This window comes from Epinephelus moara, chromosome 23, assembly GCF_006386435.1.
Source record: "Epinephelus moara isolate mb chromosome 23, YSFRI_EMoa_1.0, whole genome shotgun sequence".
Classification (NCBI taxonomy): Eukaryota; Metazoa; Chordata; class Actinopteri; order Perciformes; family Serranidae; genus Epinephelus; species Epinephelus moara.
In genome coordinates this window covers 28,696,822-28,717,050 of record NC_065528.1, presented here as the reverse complement: position 1 = coordinate 28,717,050, position 20,229 = coordinate 28,696,822, and the positions used below count along the sequence as shown (strand labels likewise).

Here is a 20,229-nt window from a genome sequence, read left to right as displayed (position 1 = left end):
AATGGCAGTTTGACCAAAAAAACATACCTAAACATTGCCAACCAGGGTCCAGTCTCTATCTTTGGCAACTGAGCAACTGATGAAGGCCAAGAAATGTGGTTGAAAGCTTTGGAAACATCAAGAAAGTGGTTCTTGTGTTGGAAATGTTCTGTCAGAAAGTAATTAGAAAATGTCCCCTTTATTTCCGGACATTTATCACTGATCTGGACATTATATTGATCAAGTTATTTATTTTTAATTCAAGATAAATACAGAAATAAAACACTCTTGGTCTCAGGCTTATAGCCGAATATTCCTCCATCAACCCATAAATCGATTAATTGATTTATTTCAGGTGTAGTCTCAGTGTTGGAGCAGCTGTAACTAAAAACTTCAAAAGTTGAATGGGGTTCTGCACACTCACCAGCTCGATGTCCCGCACGCGCCTGAAGCTGAAGGCTTCGGTGAGCGTCCGCGGCGGGTACTCGGCCAGGTACACGCACTCGTCGCTCAGCACCACGTGCATGTGCACTTTATTAACAGTCTCTGAAATCACCACGCACGGTTCGTAGACGCGGATCCGTTCATACACCGTCCGCTCCGTGTTCCGCTTCAGGAAGCAGTCCAGCTTGATGTCCCTGCGGCAGAGGAGGGCACCCGAGCCGGGCCGAGCCATGACGGTACCGGCGGAGCGCTCAGTGACAACTTAGTGACGGTTACCCTCCGCTGTGGCGCGAGGCAGGTGTTGCGGTGTCGCTTTCACTCCGTTATGTTTGAAGTTCAGGGGGATAAAAGGTACCGGGCAGGTGTGTGTACCCGTCCCGTCCCGTTAGTGTTCACTGAGCAGGTAAACCGCCGCTGGCTCGAGCTATCAGTGCATGCGGCTCTCTGATTGGTTTGCGCAGTGAGGAGGGACGCTGCTGATTGGCTAAGGGATCAACGGTATTTTATAATTTAAAGGCAGCTGAGAGCAGCGAGTTTTAAACAGCTTCATATAAAAGTGTTTATTTTATTTTATTTTATCTTATTTTATCTTTTTTATTTTAATTGGTAGTTAAAGTGACGTTTTTATTATTATCATTATTATTATTATTATTATGTTACATGACTTAAAAACATAAACTCAGAGGGAAAAAAATTACATTTAAATTGAGCCAATTATATACCAAGCCAATCTAAACTGACAAGAATTGTAAAAAAAAAAAAAAAAAAAAGAAAAAGATGAGGAGATATCAAATCCTTTATTTATTTTTGTTTTATTTTATTTTAGTTCAAGGTCTACATGCCAGGTATGAATTTAGGGATGGGGAAAAGTAGTCAGATGAGAATTTCTGGCTGGATTATACTCAACAAATCATAGAAATTATCTCTTAAATTGATAGTTAATGTGCAGTTTTATTTTCTTTTTAAATTTTATTTATCTATTAGAAAGTTTAAAAACAAAATGGTGGGGTATATTAAATCCTTTATTTTTTTCTTATTTATTTTATTTCATTTTATTTTATTTGGTGGTCTACATTTGAGGTATAGAAATTAGGGTGGGGAAAAAGGTTAAAAGTAGTCAGATGAATGAGAATTTCTGTCTGGATTATATTTATCAATTCAATAATCATTTGAATTGGTAGGTAATGTACAGTTTTATTTTATTTCTATTTATCAATGTATTTATTACAACACCTAAAGACAAAAAATGGTGGGGATTTATTAAATCCTTTATTTCTTTTTTTTCTTTTTTCTTTTTCTATTTGGGGGTCTACAAGCGTGGTATAAAATTAGGGTGGGAAAAAAGGTAAAAGTATATTAATGCTTATTTTGTTGGGTTAAAAGTGGTCAAATGAATGAGACCTTCTGGCTGGATTAATACTGAACATTTAATGAATAATATAAATTGAACTGGTAGTTAGTGTGCAGTTTTATTAGTTTCACAAGACTTAAAGACAGAAATTCAGAGGAAAATGTTTAAAAATACTACAATTTGTATCAGTTAAACATGAAGTTCATTCAGTTAAAAATAGTGAGGAAATGTTGGATCCTGTGTTTATTTATTTATTTGACTGGCCTACAAGTCATCAAATTCAAATGAATTATGTCTAAAATATACTGGAGTTCGTCTCACTGGTTGCTATAGCTTACAGATGTGCCCGTGCACACTAGAAAGACACAGTCATAAACATGAGAACACTTGGTATCTGATACCAAGTAATGTAATAAAAACTAATTCACCATCATTGTTGCTGTGCTTTTGTACTTGTACTTACAATGTTGACTTTTACTTGTAACAGAGTATTTCTACACTGTGGTATGGCTACCTGTACTTAGTCAAAAGATCTATAAACATTGTGTATGTACAAAAAAGGCCTGAAAGAGGCTTACACCACTTCACACGTAAAAGTTGTGATGTATAAAAACAGACTTGATGGGAGAAACTTTGACCCATGCGTACGAACATTTTGGAGATGGGAAATTGCACATGCCATTTTTGGCTTTTGTCCATATGTACATTTTTAGTTTGGATCCTACACATTGTTTTATAAATGAGATACTTCCTCCACTACTACACAGTTATGAGACTACAACCATACACATCAGAGAGGTGTAGTGCTTCAGCTGCAGTCTTAAAGGGCTGCTGTAAGTATGACAAACCAGCAGGTGTCACCGTGCTTGCTGCATTTTACTCCACACAGAAAGAAAGCCCCAAAGCTTCATTAGGCTTCATCTGCCCATCACTAGGTAAGTGTAATCAGTGTTGTTGCAGCTCCAGGAGGTCACCACTAGATAGAGGTAGCTTTTTGATTACTAAAATTACTTCTTTACCCTCAGATGTGAGAACACTTTAATAAACCTCAGTGGTTCCCTCATAGATATTAGACTAAGCAAATCCACTTGTATGGTTAGCATATATGTATGTGTGTGTTGTCAGAATAATTCAGGCTGTTTTCTGTTTGTTATTGCAGAGTAATTAAAGTAAATACATTATTGTGTTGAGATACTGATGAGATGCTTTTAGTTGATGTAAACATGGAAACAATTTGAAGTTTTAATATCTTCATCCTCCCTCTCTGCCTCGTCTTCCTCTTGGTGACCCTGTCTGACACACACACTCACATAAACACTCACATTAACACACACAGAGAGGCGGTGGCTGCAGCTTTGAAGGGGAGCTTTGTGAGTGGGTGCAGAGATGAACGACGAGTTGTTTTGCAGACCAGCACGCACGCGCGCGCGCGCACACACACACACACACACACACACACACACACACACACACACACACACACACACACACCATCCAGAAGATGAAGGCGGTGCTGTTTCACAGAGAAACAGACTCAGTCTTTTATCCAGCTCGGTAAGAAGACTGAGACACTATAGACACACAAACTGGGCTCCAACTCATCTGGGTTTGTAGGATGAAGCTGCTCTTATTATTTATATATTTAAAGAAAATCCTCATCAAAACCCGCAAATTCATCCCGTGTGAAATATTGTTATGAAATGCCTCTAAAATATCTTTTTAAACAGAGTGAGTAAACTGTGAAATTCTGACAAAACCGATCATCAGCGAATGAAAAACAAAAGAATGTAAAGAGAAAGGAAAAAACACAAAATAAGTAAATATGGAGGTTGTTTCTGGACATTGGAAACAGCAGCATGACAAAATACAGTCCAACATACATGGCCTTGCTCAGCGGAAAGAGTTCCTAACATTAGTTAGTGAACATTAGGCAATAAAGCCTCCACAAAAATAGCATTTTAAGTCTTGTGTGTGATTTATCCTGGCTTCATATGAGCAGAGGAAATCTCCACTCGTCGCTAGGCTAATTTATACAATGTAAAATGCCATAGGCTTGTGCTAATAACGTTAGCATGTTGTATTTGTTTGGAAAACGTGTTTAGTATAAGACAGTTGTTTTGTCAGTGAACCTTGTGAGTTGTAATGGAGCTGAATTTTTTAACGTTACCTTTGTTAAATGTTGCTGTGTAATGGAGCTGAATTTTTTAACGTTACCTTTGTTAAATGTTGCTGTTGTCCCTGGCTTCATATGAGTAGAGGAAAAAGTTTGCTAGCTGTTATGCTAATTTATACAATGTAAAATGTGTCCAGATAAAGACAAGTGTTTGTCTGTGAATGCTGCGAGTTATAGCGAAGCTGATTTATGTACTTGTGTTTGAAATTGTCTCTATTAAACCATGTAAAACAGTGACTTGACATTGTTACTAACTGGTACACACGTAATTAACTGTAGTTGACATGAAAAATTTCACAAAGTCGTTCAAAGAATCAGCTTTACAGTCATTATATAACACAGGATCACATCATGAAATGCAGTTGTAAACCACTCCACAGTACACACACAGAAAATATATGAACAGATATTACACATTTTTAAAATTATTACAGAATAAAACAATAGAATAGGCAATAAAATAGAACAAAGAGAAATATATTGTTAGGAAAAGTACATAAAAGTAGCACTAAAGGAAGAAATAAAAAAAGATAACTACTACATGAATGCTTTTTACCCTATTTAGTTAAAGCTGTCAGTGTTTAGAGATATTTTCCTCTCTCTGCTGTGGTTCTGGTCAGCTGGGTCGCACTGTACTCCTTCATCATCATCATCATCATCACCAGTGTGTATTTGTGTGCAGCTGCAAACAAAAGTCGTGGGCTGACCAGTCACACTGTCGCCTTTGTTCTGCAGAAGAAGCAAAACAGTCACATTTCCACCAGAGAGAGAGAATATAGACACACACACACACACACACACACACACACTGGTTATGGTTGGTGTTGACCTTGATGGCATTTGGAAGGCTGGTGACGAGGTTTAAAGTTCAAACTCTAAAAATGTGACCATGTTTCTACTGCCAAATTCATGACTCTGGTGTCAGGCTGCCTCTGAAACTGTATGTGGACCACTTTGAGTGTAAAGTGATCCAATATTCAACATAAAGTAACTCATGTTCTTGCCTTCTTGCAGGGTAGAAAAATTAGCACCATCCACTAATAAAATATAGAATCAATGGTAATCTATTGAGTGGCTGGGAAAATTTGAACATTCAGTAGCCTTTTGGCCGCTGGAAAAAAAGACTAGTTTTGCACCCTGTTTTCTTGGAATCATTATTGCGGTTATTTGCACATATATGGAGAAATGAAAGAGTGACTCCAGAGAGGAGCAGACGGAGGGGTCTACAGTCTGTGTTTGAAGGATATANTACACGACGTGCCCCAGGCACAACATTTAGCTCCAAATCCACAAAACCAGCCTGAAAATGAAGGAAGTCTGAAATGATGGAGCACAGCTGTGTTGTTGTCAGACCGTGGTCTGAGCCGGCCTGATGCTACATTATGATTGGCCAGTCTGCGTCCAGGGGCGGGACTTAGCGAAGGGTCAATTGCCACGCAACCCTGCCAAATAGTTTTGACATTACAGTACATTAGTATGCCCACATATTACAAAAATATATCACTTTCATCTTGACTAGTAATCAATCATTAGCTATGTTTCCATCCAAAAGTGATTAGAATCATTGGGAAATGCGCATTAAAAGAAATACGAATCCTGTGTGTTTCCATTAAATGTACGGACTTTGGTGAAGACTACAAACTCGCGTGAGTTTTCTGCAGAACCGGAAACAAAACAAGCTACAAACTCGCGTGAGTTTTCTGCAGAACCGGAAACAAAACAAGTCCCGCATTCTTCTTCTTCTATGTTTTCTGGCGGTTGGCAACCAGCTTGTAAATGCATTACCGCCTTCCCGACCCGGAGTGTGGATATCACCATGGAGAGAGGTGCGCTATGTCAGACTTAATTTGAAAATAACTGTTTCCATCCCCCGTTTTGCGAATCAACATTTATTCGAATCAACCAAAACCCGGCTAAAGTGAGCGTATTTTAGTTCGTGCGAATCAGGGGATTTTAATTCGAATTTTGGCGTTTCCATCATAATTTTCCGATGCGATACTTGTAGATGCGCATCTAAACAGGCTGATGGAAACATGGCTATTGTAGGTGAAGTAGCGGCATCTAGTGTTCAAATTCAGAACTGCAATAGCAGGGCTTGATAGTAGCAGCCTAGATATTCAAGGTGGCAGCGACATTTTGTTCAAACTAGCACATAGTAGAGCTGCAACTAACAATTATTTTCATTGTCAACTAAGCTGTCGATTATTTCTTTAATTAGTCGACTAATCATTTTATCGAAAAATGTGTTAAAATGTTAAAAAATGACGGTCTGTCTCTCCCGAACCCCAAAATTATGTCATCTAATGTCTTGTGTCGTACTCACGCCAAAGGGTTTTAGTTCACCCTCATGGGAGAGTGTGTAAATATTTCAACGTAAGAAGCTGCAATAAGAGTATTTTGGGGTACTTTTATAGTACTTTTCTATGAAAAATGACTCAAACCGATTAGTCGACTACTAAAATAGTTACAGATTATTCTAATAGTCAATTAGTCATCGATTAGTCGACTAATCGTTGCAGCCCTGGTACATAGTGCAATTTATTAGAAATATGCTCAAACAATTTTCTAACTTATTTTTATTTAAATTCGCCACAGGCCATTTCTAAAAAGGTAGCCGGCCTCAGTTTGCCCGGGGGCCTCAGTTTGGCCATCCCTGGTGTATAGCCTATGAACTTATTAAGCAACTTGTCACAAAAACAGTAGCCTACATTTTACTGGAATTTCTCAATTGTGGGATCAATAAAGGTGTATCTTGTCTTATCTTATTTTCATTGTAAAAACCTTTAATCAAGTGATTTTGTGAAGGCAGGACTTCTAGCTTTCTTGTGCAGTATTTTGGTCTTCATACCTATTACTTATATGGATTATAGTGGAAGTTATAGTTTATTTCAGTCTTTCTTTCACAATATAATCCACCATTTTGACATTTTTCACAAAGTATGTGTGGTTATAAAGAGAACAGAAGATGCAAAGAGGAGTGATAAAGAAAATAAAAAGAGAAAAAGGCAGCTATCTCTCCTTTCGGTCTCCCTCCTGTCAGCCATCAGCAGTTGATTGTCTCTGTTTCCTCCCAACACATCAGGCGGGAGGACACACAGAGCGGCATCTGTCAAGCGCGCGCTCTGTCCGCCCCGCTCTAACAAACTGACGGAAGTGACCGAGCGGGGCCGAGCCGAGCCGAACGCAACAGATTCGAACTGAGCACCTAAAGAAGCGGACCAACGGCGGCAGAAATCAGATATTTGACGGTTTCATTTTAAGCTTACTCCGGTAAAACACACTGCAGGGATGACGGCTTTAAGCAGCTGGGAACTGTGCGTCAAGTACGCCCTCTTCATCTTTAATTTCGTCTTCTGGGTAAGTTTAAAAATTATGGATAAATAATCGTGACAAAGTAAGCTAGCTTCTTTTATTTCAAATTGTTTTAGCTAACGTTAATTTACAGAGATGGTTAGCCTCATTTATTTATTATTTACAGCAAAAATAACAATAAATATGTGTATCAGTGGATATTATCAGAGGAGGAATATACCCAAGTTACTCAAATACAATTCTGAGGGACTTTTACCTAACTTGAGTAAAACTATTGTATGCTAACTATCTTTAAACTTTATGCTAACTGACTTTAAACTTTATGCTAACTGACTTTATACTCATACGTCACTACATTTTACAGGTAAGTATTGTACTTTTTACTCCTCTAAGTTACATTTATTGTGATAGCCTTGGTTTCCTTACATTTTTAAATACAAAATATAATCAAACAAATTATTTTTTTTTTATTTTTTTTTTATGTATTATAGGCTTTTCTACTCAGAAAGTATCAGCTCTAATAGTAAAGAGATGAACACATGAATGTATCAATGATTAAAATCCTGTAATATCATAAATATATGATTATAAAATGGGCCATAAGTCTGTACTTTTACTTGAATTACATTTTGAAAGCATGACTTTTTGTTGTAACAGAGTATTTTTACACTGTATTATTGCTACTTTTACTCAAGTACACAATTTGAATACTTTTTCCACCACTGGATATGATTTAATCGATGTTTAAATAGTGGTTCATGTTTTAAAAATGATATATGTTGGTAGGCTACTGCACATATGCAGTCAGCAGGGGTGGAGGAAGTACTCAGATCTTGTACTTAAGTAAAAGTAGCAATACCACAGAGTAAAAATACTATACGTTACAAGTAAAAGTCCTGCAAAAAAGTGCAAAAGTATTGGCATCAAAATATACTGAAAGTACCAAAAGTGGATGTGCTCATCTTGCAAAATGGCCCATGTCATTATATTCTTGGATGATGATCTATGCATAATGTGTACATGAAACTACGTAATTTTAACTACTTTATATACTTTTATTTGATGGGTAACATGTGAATTCCTCCCAAGGACATGATAAAGTTTTATCTTAATGTTTGATATTACATCATAGTTTATTTGTTGATTATATTTTGTATTTATATTCTAAATCTGCAAAGTAAATAAAGTTACAAAACAAATACAGTGGAGTAAAAAGTACAATATTCACCTCAGACATGATGTAGAAGTATAAAGTAGCAGAACATCGAAATACACAAGTACAAGTACATCAAAATTGTACTTAAGTAGGCTATTTAAGTACAGTGCTTTAGTCAATAAATGTGAAGCTCACAATCTAAGCTAAGAGTCAGCTCACAAAAAAGATTTTTGACCAGATAACATAACATATAATGGCATCAAAGAACGTGAAAAGGCAAGCCATACTTTCAAATGTTTAACTACTTTTGCAAAAGTATTTCAAAAGAAATATTCTTTATGTGACCCTTATAGGGCTCTGTAGATCTTCGCCCCTCTAAGCAGAAAAATGAAGCCAATTCTCAAATGTAGAAAATCTCTAATGGCTACTTGAGGCTGGCCTCAAAAGTGACTCAATCCCATAGACCCCCATGTTAAAACGCCCAATTTTACAGCAGAAATAAACAAGATAACGTTTTTGGTCCCTACAGCTAATTTACCCATTCATGACAACTGTATGGGGGGTGAATTTCCATATAACTCATCTGTTTGCATTTTATTAAGGCTTAAACTTATGCATAATTAAGGGTGTGGCCGCTTGAGTTACAGGCTGTGAGCAGTGTCCTCTGGATCTCAGTCAGATCCACGCACTAGTTCAAATATGGTCACTTCTGGCTCCAAAAATCCAAGATGACGTCTACCAAAATGCAGAAAATGTCACAGTTTCTACATCCACTATCTTTACACAATCTATGGTCATGAGTCATTTACTTCTGAACACAAGAATTAATGGATGCTGGAGTTTGATATCTCCCCTGTATCTGATAAGTAACTATAAGCTCATTAAATCAGATTTTAGCTAAAGTTGACACATGTTAAAAACCACATTTAAACTGATACTATCATGATTTAAGCCAGTGGGGACAACTGCATTTATTCTTGGTCCTAAAGTCGACAAATTTATGAATTAAGTGCAATGTCATCTGTTACTCCAAAACTGAAATTTGTATAAAAGGACATTTTGATGGATTTTACACCTAATCTCACAGTTATTGGACATAAGCCCTTCTTTTCGGGTAATCTTTGCAGTCATCTTCAGATAGAGGACGTTTCCATCAGGAAATACCACCTACTATATGACCCAGCTGGGCTGCATGAACCAGCATGACTGACAACATGCAGTGTAAATAAATTGAAACAGAAAAGATCTGCACTCTGTATCACTGAATAATGTGAATTAAAGATGTGCTATAAACGTGTTGTGCAGAGCACAGCTGAAACTTTGCAGTGACGACTTCACACCAGCATTTTGTGGTCACGCCGTGTTTTCTTGGTGTGAGAAGTTTGCAGAGGAACTAACACTGATAGATCTGAAAGTACATTATCTTCACTTGATCAACATTCTCCACCCGTGAAAATATAGCTTTTACAGACTCTCTCCACTGTAGATACATTTAAAATTTCAAAGTCACGTTGTGGTTACTCACTTATAATATATGAGCTAATCATGCAAAACATATCTCCATTGTGTGGTTATTGTCTTATCCAAATTATAAAGCTGTCGGACAACAAGTGCCAGTTTATGTAATCCTTGGTTAGCAATTAGTGGTCTGTTTTATGCTTGTGTAGTCATATGACAGACAGATGTGTCAATACCTGTATTGTCGGTTTTGCATCGAAACTATGTCAGTTATGATTAATTTTGCTTCTGATAACTCAACACCCATGAACCAGTAACTAACCGGTTAATTTTTAAGAAAAAATAGCAGAATAGAAGAAGAAGTCTTTCTTTGTAGTCTGGCGCTCCGTTGACTCAGTGAGCTTTAGCGCCACATTCAAAGTGCTAACCATTTAGAGGTGGTTAAATTTTAATGTTTTGTGATGTTATTGTTTTGCCTTTTATTTTATTTTCTGTTGGCTTCTGTTGGACAGCCAGCTGGCTTCAATAACATGTGCAAATATAGTGCCTACTGCCCACCTTCCGGTCTCCACTGGTTAGCTAAAGTTAGCCTTGGCCGCTCTGCACTGCACACCAGTGGGATCAGGTGGAAGCTAGCTAGCAGCGATTACCACTGGTAACGCAGTCCCGGTTGGGGGACGGCATTTCTGCCGAAACATAGTTCCCAATCTTGTTCGCCCTGGTGGGTAAGCAGCTTATTTTAAACCGCAAAACCTCTTTAGCCCTGTTAGCTGTGATAGCACCATTGGATGTGTTGACGCTGCTCACAGTGCCAACAGAGCTAACAGAAGTTAACAATGATAAAAGGGCGTTTTGCAGCTCAAAATTGAGTCACTTACTCACTGGGGCGACCTGGGAGGAGAGTGGAGGGTGGGCACAATTTTTCCACAGCACTTACCCCCACCGTACAAAAACGAAGCCAAAATACCGCAGATCTGGCCGCTGCCATCTTGGCTGATGATGTCATTTGGAGCTGGAGTCTGCACAGTAGCAATCTCAGCTGGTATCCAGTTCCTGCCCATACACCTGTCAGACTTTCGCAAGCAGCGCCATTGATAGTCAGCATACGGATTGTTACACACAGCTGTCAATCATGATATCAAGCCCCTTATTTGACATCATATTACTAGTTATAACCAAATTCAGAAGAAAAACAAACACTTGAACAAACATCAGCGAGAAAAAACTACCTAAAATGACAGAATCCATCTTTGGAAAATATTCATTTCACATGTACTTGGAGTTTTTAGTTTGGCTCATGTCCCATGCTAATGTATAGGGGGCAGGGTTTATGACCTATGCTGCAACCAGCCACCAGGGGGCGATTAAGATGTTTTGGCTTCACTTTTGGGGAGCTGTGATGTCCTTCACCTTTATATACAGTCTATGGTTATTCCTAAATGAGTGGTGCCATTAGCTGGCTCCCACCTGACCTGGTTGGGGCACAGTGCAGTAAAATGAAGAGCGGTAAAATGAACATATAAAGTGACGTGTAACCGGACAAAAATATTTTGATTGAAACACAAAACATGTAATGACAGCCGGCAGCCATATATGACTAAACAGCTTATTCATTCAACATTAAGATGATAGTGATAGGCACATTTTTTTGTTGTTTGCCAATTGAAAGAGGAGAAGACAAAGTTTTCTTATCATTGTAGTTTTATAGTGAGGATGGCAAAATGATCTGGATTCTCTGATGTGAAAAAGTGTGTCTCAGTATCTCAGCAAAATCACCCCATAATGGAGGCCTGTCCTTGGTCTGGAGTGAAAGATAGTTTATGAAGTTGTTTGTTTAATTTATCTCTGAGTGAAACATCTGCTTTTGTACGTTGGAAACATGGTTGGGCTTTTCTGAACATTTCTGAGCTTGCAGTAGTTTAGAAAATGCTGATAAATCCCAACAGGGGGCGCAGTTGAGGCCAATCTGTTTTAAAAGGACTGAGAATCTCTGCAATCAATGCTTCTTCTCCCTTTCTCCCTTTTCTTGTGTTTCTCTTATCACCATGTAGTCGGTCTTTATTCTGAGAGCCTTCTCTTTTCTCCTGAACTCACCCTCCTCCTCTTATTTCACTCCTCTTTGTGTCTTATTCCTTTTACAACACCCCCCTCTCACTTTCCCCTTTATCTCCTAATCTTTAAATCTGTTTTGACACAATTATTCAGTCTGAAGATGCACAAATCTAACAGGTCGCAGTGTGGACAGTGGCATACTTTTCAAATGAAACTGCTCATGGCAGAGAAGAGAGAGAATGAAGGGAGGAAGCAGAGAGCGAGAGATGGGGGGGAGGCTTCAGCAGCTTGGAGACAAAGCTAGTGTTGTTGGTTTCACTGGGTCTACTGGGAGAGGAGAGCAGCTCGAGTTACCTCAGCAAACAACACCGAACCCCAGTCCCAGGAGGTGTGTGTGTGAATACACCTGTGAAGCTTTGTCTCTCTTCATCCGCCTGATTTTCTGTTTCTTGTTTGGTGTTAAATCATTCAAAACGAGGCAGATTGTTGTTTTTACTGAACCAAGTCATCTTGAAAATGTTATTTGTCCTTGATTCAATAATCCAAACGTTATTATTGAGTCTCATCCTCTGGTGATATTTGTTTTTGCAATGTGTCAGTCTCTAAGTATCTTTTTTAGTCAAGAGACTTCCCAGAAACTTCGTCATCAATTTAGATAACCGAGTTCTTGCTAATTACAGAAAAATGCTAATGATTCACTGTGTCATTGTTTTTCTGCCTCGCAAAATATGAGGATGTGCTACTTTTTTCCTGTGTTATACCATTGTTAATGAATAACTTTTAAGTTTTGAAATGCTGGTTGGACAGAATCAGTTATTTGAAGACCTTACATTGGGCTCTGGAAATTTTCGTTGACCAGTTCTCACTGTTTTCTGAGTTTATTTTTTATTTCAGATGAAATGGTTAATCAATGTATCATAACAAATAATGAGAATTTATCACTAGTTGTAGCCATACTGAAGAAAACAAAACAAAGTGAAGAACAAAACTGTGATAAACCTGTAAATTTGATAAAATCCAAATCAGAATCAGCTTTAATGACCAAGTGCGTACATATACAGAGAATTTGACTGGCTTATTCTCAGTGTACAAGTACAGATATAGACATACAGGTAAAAACATGCTATAAATTTGGGCTGTCAAGCGCTTAAAAAAATGGATCAAGTTCATTAGATTGTGATTAATTAATCTAAATTAATCCCATACATCAGTTTTTGCTGTGAAAGTATTTTTTAAAGATTCATTTCCAATGAATTTTGGCAGGTTTGTCGTTGTAAAGCTCCTGGATTTTGGACACAATTGTCCCCCTGTCCTCTACCACCCAAACTGGTCTGCAGTCCATTAATTTTACAAGGGAATTAGTCAGTCAGTCACAGGTAGACTTAGTCAGTTTGTGTCTGAACGCCTGGTCGAGTGTGGCTTTACGAGGCTGGCTGCTAACGTTAGCTTCAGAGGCTGTGCTATCTCGGACCTCGGACCATTTCAGGCTTTAAGTTCTCCAATGGTACGAAAGTTCCTTACTTGCACTGCAGAGAACGGTGCTCCTATCAACAGTTCAATCCAGGCGTTTTTAAATTAAAAAACTTCATTCACGGGGCCGAGCAGCGTCGTCTCGTCTGCCTCCATCATGTCCCAAAGCCTCTGTGGCCTTCAATGACACACCGGGTCAAAGGGCACCTCGGAACTTGATTAATCAGCGTAATTTTTTTAGCATGTTATTTTTTCTGCGTTTGTTGAAGTTATGGCGTTATTTTGACAGCACTAGTATAAACATTTGATTAAATACACAAGGTGGAAATGACAGTGTATACAGTGTATGAAATATTTGTTCTTCTGTAGTGGATGCTTGGTGTTACAGGTCGTGTGCAGGGATTGTTCCTGACACTGTGACTCAGTGTTTCCTACTGAATTTGAATCAATGTGTGGCAGTAGCTGACAGATGTGGGTGGGTGGGGGGAAATCTTTTTTCATTGTTTTTTTTTTCCTGTGTGTATCAGTCCGTGTCCTCTCTCTAAATTTGGAGGTTTCTCTAGGTCTGTGATCGCAGCACTGGCAGAACTCTTTAGGCCCCAGTCACTCAGAGAAAGTATTTGGAAGTTGTAAAACGCAAGGCGCACGGCAACTGCTACCACCAGTTTCTTCTCCACTGTTTACCAACTGTAAACTTGTTGTCGTGACCACCACAGAAGGCTCGCCTCTCAAATCATCCGATCGGACAATGGGAAAAAGGCAGAGATGACGTTGCTCAAGGAGTTCAGAGCGCCCCTGCAAAAATGCGTGTGATCGGGGCCTTATGAGTACTGTTTATCTTAGCCGCAGTTTGTGGAGTTTTGAATCGCGGGGTGAATAATTAATCAATTGATCCAATCAGAGTTGATCAGATCAGAGATGAGAGGAGCAGCTGCTTCAGAGGCAAACTTTAGATGTCCTGCTCCATGTGCTCTCACAGCAGCTCTAAGGTATATATATATTTCAACAGTACAACAGTCCAACTCCACAAACATAAAATCAAAAAGTGGCGGCAGATGTTTTCATCATGGCGGGCCAAATTAATGTGTGGGAAACCCTGGGTCTGGTTTTAATATCTGTTCATCAGCCTCTGGGAATAAACTGTTCTTGTGTTGGTTGTTTTGGCGCATAGTGTTTTGTAGAGGGGAGAAGTTCGGAACAGTTTGTGACCAGGGTGTGATGGGTGATGTTTCCTGACTCTGTGTGTAAACCCTGGATGGAGGGCAAGCTGTCACAGAGAGTTTGTATCTGTCCTGTTTGGTGTCTGATCCAAATCACACAGTCAGTGATGTGCAGAGAACAGACTGGGTTGTACTTCCTGATAGTATCAATGTTGGAGGTCCACTTCAGGTTTTAGGAGATGGTCGATCCCAGAAACCTGACAGCTTCTACAGCAGACTCAGCGTTGTTCAGTGTTGTGATTAAGCCCCCCCTCCTCCTGAAGTCTACTATCATCTCCACAGTTTTGACTCATCATCATCCTGGATGTGTCACCTGCAAATTTGAAGGGTGCCTCCCTCCTTTATCTTTTGTCTGTGAAAGTGCAGACACACATCCTCCTCCTCACAGATCCTGAGTGCAGGCAGGGGTCAGAGAGGAGAAGGGTGAGGAGGAGGCAGTGTGAGGAGGAGTGTGAGGGCCGGTTTGTCAAAACACATTGAGGTCACGACATGAGGTGTTTTATTTTGCAACAATAAGGAAAACACAATATTAAGTGACTAAATTCCAGTTTGAAAATATTAGTATTGTGTCATTAGATATCACATACATGCTACATGTTTTTAGTAATAATAATCATAATGCATTTTATTTATAGGCGCCTGTCAGAGCACTCAAGGACACCTTACAAGGCACAGTTAAAAAAACAAGCAGCAAAGTGTCCGATTGAATTGAAAGAAGCAGTTAATCTCCCATGAAATGTGATAGCAACTGTTTGATTTTATCTATAGTTCATAAATGCGTAGTCCAATCACAAACCAATCAATTGATCCCTACGTATGTTATCAGCTGATTACCTCACTTTATCCCATTATAAACCAGTGGCCCTTTGTACTCAGGAGTAATTAACCTGCTCCTTGATTACATTCAGCTGCTCTAGATTTAAACCTCAAAGTCCTTTGTCTGAAATCCACTCCTACACCTCCTGTCTCCTCCCACACCTCCTGTCTCCTCCCACTTCCTCCCCCTGCCTTCCCAAGTATACCCAGGTGAGCCATGCAAGGGTGTGGCCCACAAAAAAATTCTTCTTCTTTCCACTCTGTCCTGTCTGCTCCTCTCACAAAGAAGACGGTAGAACTCCTGAACAGAGGACGCTCACATTTGGATTTTCCTCTTTGACAAACCGTCTGAACTTTGATCCAGGAGCCATGGGGGCACTGCAGTGTATCAAATACTTGGTGTTTGTGTTCAACTTTCTCTTCTGGGTACGTAGTGTCACTTACACAATGTCAGTTGTGGTTGAAACATGAGACTTTTGGTTGTACTGAGCTGGTGTTGAAAGGGTTTCTGTTTCTTCATTTTAAGTTTAAAGCAGGTTTCAGTTGTTCAGTAAAGAGAAGTGAGAATATGCTTTAAATCAGCTTTAGTTTGAGGAGTTTGTTACTGCTTACTTTTAGAGTTAAGAGGCTGCTTAACTTTTGTTTCAGAGGGTAAATTAAAGTAATATAAAACCCAAGGGAACTTTGATCAAGATACAAAATACAATGAGAATGTTTTTTAGCCTTACTTTGAAGTAGGTCTCTCAGGGTTAAAAAGTTTGTGTGCTAGACAGCAATGTAAAAAAAAAAAAAAAAAAAAGCAGATGGGTTTACTAATCCGCACCTGGCAAAAAAACAACTTACGAAATTCAGCTCATACTGACGGTGGAATCAGCTGGACTTTGACCAGCAGATCTTATTGTAGTGAAATAAGTCAGAAATATACACATAGCAGTTTGATTTGGTAGTCTCAGTCACCATTTTGAGTTTTGGAAAACATTACTATAAACACGGTGGAGGAGTCAGTTATCAAGATTAACAATATGGTATCACATTTTTTTTAAATCAAGTGTCTGTAAGTAATGTATCCAGCCAAATTTCTCTAGTTTCAGCCTCTCAAGTGTGACTATTTGCACCCCTTTCTCTGATAAAGCTGAAACTGTCTCTATATTCACACAGTACTGAATGAGACAAATAATATGGGGGGGGGGGTGATCATACCCCTCTACTTACCCTATTCGCCTGTAGTGCCCCTAATGGCCTTGTTTTACATGAACTAAATCAATCAACAGAGCCGAGGAGTCTCTAATGCAGCACTGATCAAACATGAATCAAGATTCTGTTACTGCATTGTATATTTCTTGCCCCAAATGTTTTCAGAAACTTATTTTAGTGTACTGTTTAGTTGTGAAATGAGAGTTTGCTGTGGCTGGTGGGCGGAGCTTGGTACTTTGGTCGTCTGTTTCCATCATGGCAGCTTGGTCACAAACTTTCTGCCTAGATTAGCATGGCTTTGATTGGTTGTTTTTGGTGCACCGTGGTAGATTTTAGGGAATGAGGGACATGATTTTTTTGTCACAGACTGTGACATGTTCTTCTCTCAAAATATAGTGACAGTTTCAGCAAATGTGACACAATGTTATTCTAATAAGTTACCAGCTGTATCTCTAATGTCATTGTAAATTAAATATCTTAGTTTTTGGACTGTTGGTTGAACACAAAAAAGCTCTTTGAAGATGTCACTTTGATCTTTTTTTTTTTTTTTTTTGTTGGTGCAGTTTTAATATTTCCAGTACAATTTGATGGGATGATGAACCATTGCAGTAGTTCTTGCATTAGAGGCGTCATGTACACGTCACTATTTGAGCTGTGTAGCTACTTTTAACGTTGAATCATATTTAGATCCAGGTGCAACCTATCTTCCCTAAAGTTTAGATGAAACAGCATTTCTAGATTATCTAGCTTCAGCATTGTGACATATTTCCGAGTAAAAATGGGATAGGCAGGCGGGATATAACGTCAGGAGAAATTTAATTTGGTAATTGAAACCTGGGCGTGCCATAATGGTCTTAACAGTGAGGCGTCGATGGTGCAACTGTGACTGGAAAGTAGTGTCCATCAGGGAGAGAGACAAAGTCCATCCTGAATAAATTCTTGCCAGAAGGTTACGTGGTTACGCCTTGTCGTGGTTACGCCTTGTCAGAAGGCGTAACCACGGTATTTTGGGGAAACGAAGGCAAACCGTCTGGCGTGCTGTTGTTAGCTAGCTAGCTAGCTCAATCATAGCTCTGTGCAGCTAATAGTTGCAGATTGATTGATGGGTGGATGTCATATTATCATGGGTTGTAATTGGTTAGTATAATCTTATGTAAGCATACGTCATATTGTGTTTCACAGGAAAAAAAACATGGGATACGTGATCTAAAAGGGTTGAAAGGACATTTTGCATGTCTTGTTGACTTGAAGTTTGTGTCACTGTTGATTTAACGAAGATCTAACCACTTGTTGCACTGAAATACAGGTTAGCTCATTTAAGACAGGAATAACTGGAGCCACTTCATTGTTTTCTCAAGTTTCACATTCCAGTTTTGTCATTACCTCTGTATAAACATTGCTGCAGTCAAAGTCTGAGCTTAAAGAGGATCTACAGTATGTGCTCAATTTCAGGTTCATAATTGTATTTAAGGTCTCTACTAGAACATGATTAAATGTGTTAATGGTCAACAACCCTCCCCAAAAAGCCCAGTATGATTTGATTAATCCGCAGGGTCAGCAAGAGAAACACTACTGTGCCGAAGTAAAACAGGAATCCAGAGACTTTTTTGGGCATATGCGCTAGGCAAACAGTTGTATAGGCGCCATCTTGGGGTCTGATATCTAGTTATATTATACATCTGTGCTCTGTAAGGTCATTGCAGCCAAGGAATGAATAAAAACCTCTAAACACAACGGGACATGTTCCAGCAGGAGTATGATAAGAAATCAGGGAGAAACCGACAACATCAGCAAACAAGTTAATACGTTTTCCATGTAGCTACGTGTTGCTCACAGAGACTACTTTCACATACATTTACTTCATTCTATGAAACCCTGGCCACCTTTTAATCTGAACATCCTTCATTTATAAAACACAAAATATAGAAAAGCACAATAGGTCTCCTTTAAAAGATAAACTAGAGTTTGACATAGGCTGCAGAATAAAAGGGGAAATTGTTTAAAACCCCAAAGAAGCACCTCTTAAAGTGTTGTGTGTATTAAGTGCATTTCACACAGAGATTTACCCCCAAATATCCACACCGCCTGCTGTGTTATTACTTTGATGACCTGTTTACAGAGTTAGACGAACACACACTGACTGTTAGTCCGTTCTTAATGACTGTTTTGACAGTCTGCACTCTCAGTGTGTAATGATGGCACAGGCGGCTATAGGAGGACAAATGAGAAGACAACTGCAGCAGCAGCTCAGAGACGGACATAAACATCAGATTAGATTGGGTTTATTTATTCTAAAACTTTAATGACTGAGCTGTTGGTGAAAGGGCTCATTACTGCAAACAAATTGGGCTCCTTGTTCCTGTACCTGAAAGACGACGTTTCCCACGGGCCACATTATCTTAAAGGATATTTCCTTTACAAGAAACTTTAACTTGTTTTGGAACATCAAGCACAGTTTTACTGCTGCATGTTGTGCTTTAAGCTGCTTTGTTGAGACTTATAAAATCTGCAAACATCTCAGCAATAATTCATGTCTTTGTTGTAGTTTTGTACTGCTAATGGTGCCGCAGAGTGCCTTCTGTGGTTAATGAGAGCTAGTGTCAATCTCAGGGGATTGAGCTGTGTCTTCCAAGGCGTTTAAGGCGGCTCATTGGTGCGCCGACGACACAAACACCAACTGTCCTGAGAGCGTTTACTGTACATTAACTATCCATTATCATTCAGAACATTCAACACTTCCTGTTTTTGCTGTTTGTTTTATTGTTACATTAGAGAGCACATAATGAAAACAAGATTATATCAGCTGATAAACTATATTCGGTTTCCAGGATTTTATAGTCTCTATGAAATATCAGTCATTGAAAGATCTTTGTGAAGCAAAGCATCCTGGATCTATTCCTGAAATGTAAACATTTCCCTAAATGTGCATAGAGCTCTGCATGCGGTTGCACCAGCCATGTGTAAGTTGAAATGTAGTTTAGTTTGAGCTGTCATCGTACTCAGGGACAATGGAATTTTGCATGGCCTCTTTAGTATATTTAAAATCAAACAAATGATTAAGAGCAGTACCAGAGAACAGTAGTAGCAGCGTAAAGTTTAAAACGTTACACTTGTGCAAGTGTTACTCGATAAGGAAATGGATAAAATGCAGTTAATATTACATTTACAGAGGTTGAATGTTTTGAATTGTGTCTGTGGTAGCAGTCACTGAGGATGTGTGTGACAGTCCTTTGTGCGTGTGTGTGCATGTGCGTGTGCTCATAATTCCTGTAATATGTTCTGTGGTTGGGCAGGGAGGGGTGTGATGGTGGCCTCAGCTCTTGGAAAGAAGCTTTTCCTGTGTCTATTAGTGTGGGATCTTATTGTCTTGTTTGTAGGAAGGCAGTGGATCAAACAGGAAGTGGCCTGGGCGTGTGGTGTCCCTTAGGGCTTTTCTGTTGGCATTTTGGCTGCACTGAATCAGACCATGCGCTGCATTTATTTGGGTTTCCATTACAAGTTTAAATGCAAGTTGTGCCGAGTTGCACCCGAGATATACCATCTCCAAAGTTTGGTCAAAGTAGGGCTGGGCGATAAGGAGAAAATCAAATGTCAACTTTTTTTT

The 20,229-nt window shown here is 39.0% G+C and overlaps 2 protein-coding genes and 1 long non-coding RNA gene across 4 annotated transcripts in view; 2 read left to right on the top strand and 1 right to left on the bottom strand.

Annotated features, from left to right (window-relative positions):
• The window catches only part of c23h12orf56 (chromosome 23 C12orf56 homolog), a 9,521-nt gene extending 8,731 nt beyond the window's left edge, over window positions 1–790 (bottom strand). Inside the window, exon 1 of the mRNA XM_050036386.1 lies at window positions 404–790. Within this exon, the coding sequence (XP_049892343.1) occupies window positions 404–655 (252 nt within the window). The 5' untranslated portion in view covers window positions 656–790. The remainder of the gene's footprint in view (window positions 1–403) is intronic.
• Window positions 791–3,960: 3,170 nt separating this feature from the next.
• LOC126384937 (uncharacterized) overlaps window positions 3,961–20,229 on the top strand; it is a 35,767-nt gene continuing 19,498 nt past the window's right edge. The window contains exon 1 of the long non-coding RNA XR_007569366.1: window positions 3,961–4,038. This is a non-coding gene — a long non-coding RNA (uncharacterized LOC126384937). The remainder of the gene's footprint in view (window positions 4,039–20,229) is intronic.
• The window catches only part of cd9b (CD9 molecule b), a 27,514-nt gene continuing 14,443 nt past the window's right edge, over window positions 7,159–20,229 (top strand). The window contains exon 1 of one of the 2 annotated variants that reach the window (XM_050036373.1): window positions 7,159–7,304. In XM_050036373.1, coding sequence (XP_049892330.1) covers window positions 7,236–7,304 — 69 coding nt within the window. In that variant the 5' untranslated portion in view covers window positions 7,159–7,235. Of the gene's footprint in view, window positions 7,305–15,639; window positions 15,858–20,229 lie in introns of those variants that run through there. The other variant, XM_050036374.1, reaches the window with a different exon arrangement.